This window comes from Orycteropus afer, unplaced genomic scaffold, assembly GCF_000298275.1.
Source record: "Orycteropus afer afer isolate SDZICR_OR568_19922 unplaced genomic scaffold, OryAfe1.0 scaffold00475, whole genome shotgun sequence".
In the NCBI taxonomy this organism is placed as follows: Eukaryota; Metazoa; Chordata; class Mammalia; order Tubulidentata; family Orycteropodidae; genus Orycteropus; species Orycteropus afer.
In genome coordinates this window covers 1,740,428-1,743,332 of record NW_006922062.1, presented here as the reverse complement: position 1 = coordinate 1,743,332, position 2,905 = coordinate 1,740,428, and the positions used below count along the sequence as shown (strand labels likewise).

The 2,905-nt window shown below is 46.5% G+C and overlaps 1 protein-coding gene across 1 annotated transcript in view; it reads right to left on the bottom strand.

Annotated features, from left to right (window-relative positions):
- The window catches only part of ADGRA3 (adhesion G protein-coupled receptor A3), a 204,825-nt gene that overhangs the window by 3,092 nt on the left and 198,828 nt on the right, over positions 1-2,905 (bottom strand). Inside the window, exon 17 of the mRNA XM_007954828.2 lies at positions 1,392-1,399. Within this exon, the coding sequence (XP_007953019.1) occupies positions 1,392-1,399 (8 nt within the window). The remainder of the gene's footprint in view (positions 1-1,391; positions 1,400-2,905) is intronic.

The window sequence follows — 2,905 nt, the reverse complement described above, 5'->3', positions numbered from 1 at the left end:
AGGGTCACTATGACAACGGCAATGGGTTTAGGGGCAATCGTACTCTGTCCTTACAGGGTCACTATGACAACGGCAATGGGTTTAGTTTTTTGGTTTTCTTAGGGGAATTGGCTTCTTTTATATTCATCCAATAAAGCAGAAAGTTAGGGGCTAAATTGAACCCCAAACCCTGCAAAAAAAAAAAAAAAAAAAGGATAAATCTTAACCCCTGGTACCTAGGTATGTGACCTTATTTGGTAATAGGGTCTTGGCAGATATGATCAAGTTGAGATGAGGTCACACTGGATTAGGGGAAAATGTTGCCATCAAGTTGATTTATGACCTCACATGTTTCAGTGGCTGCGAGCTTTCCAACGCTGATCACCTGGCCATTCTCTCCAAGTGTGTCGGGGTGGATTTGAACTGCCAACCTTTCAGTTAGCAGCTGAGTGCTTACTCATCTGCACCACCTATGGGCTCCTACTGGATTAGGGTGGGCCCAAGACCTAATGACTGGTATCCTTTTAAGAGAGAGGACACCCAGAAACACGCATATACAGAGGAGGGCGCCATGCAAAGATGAAAGCAGAGATGAGGGTGATACGTCTACAAGGCAAAGAAACTGGAAAAGGCAGAGACGGATCCCCAGAGGGAGCACAGGGATACAGCTAACACCCTGATTCCAGACTTCCAGCCTCCAGGACTGTGAGAGAAGAAATGTCTGGTGTTTTAAACCACCAAGATTCTAATATGTGATCACAACCCTAGGACACTGCAGTCAACTGCAGAATGGACTTGAAGATGTCACTGTGCAGGAGCCCAGTGAGAAAATGAGCCAAACCAGAACCGAAACCCACTGGAATGGACTCAGATCCGACTCACAGAACCCTCCATGGGTTTCCGAGGCAGTATCACTACGGAAGTAGATCGCCCAATCTTCCTTCAGACGGCCAGAAAATGCAGCATGTTCATTATTTATTAGTACCCAGCTAAGCCTGCATGTTCCAAAACCTCCAGTGTGTATGCTGATCACGTCACTCAGATTGAAGCTAGGAAGATCCTGGATCCCAGTGGCCCCCACATGGGGCCCCCACACCCCAGCCCCTCTGTCATATCACCAAGAAAAATGGTGTTTTAAGACCTGGATAAGGCAGAGTGGTGGCTGGCCTTTGAACAACATGTGACATGAACTTCTCAGGCCTCTCCCAAAGGGCAACAGGGGGCCCTGGCCCTGGCCCTCTGGGTATAGTCAGAATCTTAGTTCTGCGTTTGTCCTTTTCTGAGACACAGCCCCAAATCCTGAACTGGCTGAACAAAGCCAACATTCCATACACTGTTTCTTATTCAAACCAATTACTAAAATCCTTAAATACCAGATGGAAATACAGCTAGTTTCCCTATCTAACTCTTACCCTGTCTTCTATTTAACAGAATAAAAGGAGGCTATTAGGGATTGAAGGAGCTCTAGTAGCATAGTGTCTAAGGCATCTGACTGCTAACCAGAAGGTTGGTGGTTCAAACCCACCAGCCACTCCATAGAAGCAAGACTGGGTGATCTACTTCTGTAAAGATTTAGCACCTTGGAAACCCAGTGGGGGTCGCTGTGAGAGAGAATCAACTCGATGGCAGTGGGTTTGGTTTGTGGTTTAATTAGAGATTGAACTGGGTGGTCCTAACCCCCTACCTGTACACATGACCTTGTTAAGAAATAGAAGTGAGGCCATACAGGAGTACCAAAAAAAATAATAATTGTAAACAAACTCACTGCCATCGAGTCAGATCCGACTCTTAGCGACCCCTTTTTGGGTACGCAAGGTGGTATCACTACGGAAGTAGATTGCCCAACCTTCCTTCCAAGGAGTGGCTGGTGGGTTTGAACTGCCAGCCTTTTGGCTAGCAGTCAAGTGCCTTAGGCACTAGGCCACCAGAGAGCTCCTTGCAGAAGTACAGTGGGTCCTAAAATCCTAATCCCTTGTGCGTGATGTCTTATGAAAAGACAAAGGAAAAACAGACATCGAGAAAGAGAGACACATACAGGTGGGGCAGGGGACCAGGTAAGGAACCCGCCACAAGCCAAGGAATGAATGCCAAGACATTGGAGGCAAGCAAGGAAGGACCCTCCCCTACAGCTCATGTCCTGATTTGGACACTAGCCTCCAAAGCTATGAGATAATACATTTCTGTTATCTCAAGTCAACGACTGGTGGTATTTTTGTACTACAGCAGAAAATATGAAGGACTGTCCCCTTCTTACTGCTATACTAATTCACTTCTACTTCTTACCTGAAAAACACCATCATTTCCAAAGTTAACATCAGGTTCTGCAAACCTCCCTGCTACCATTTTTTCCACTGGGGCTTCCAGTAATCCATTAACCCATATCATGCAGTTTCAAAATCTCCATCGCTTATTTTCACCCTGGAAACATGTTTAAGTTTCTCCTATCCTCTAAAACTTTCATTGAATGGTTGTCCCTTTTCTCTCTCACTTCAGTGACAAATTCCCAACAACATGAGCACCACCATCTGCCTCATCTTTGTCACCTTACTCTGAGGCTGTTTCCACACACACAGCCCACCCCATGGACACACACTCTGGGGTCCGGGAGGAACTCACAGACAAGCCCCTGCTCTACCCTCTACCTCACAGTATTGCTAGGGCTTAAAGTTCAAGGACAGTGGAGACAAACAAGAGTCCTAGAGAATAGAGCTTTCACCATCTATAGAAAAGGGGGTTCTTGTGGGTTGTTGGAGCTCTGGTGGTGCAGTGGTTAAGGCATTTGGCTGCTAAGCAAAAGGTGCTGGTTCAAACCTACCAGCCGCACTGTGGAAGAAAGATGGCGCAGTGTGCTTCCATGAAGATTTACACCCTTGGAAATTCAATGTGGGTGCCTATGAGTCTGGTTTTGGTGGGTCATGGAAGGACT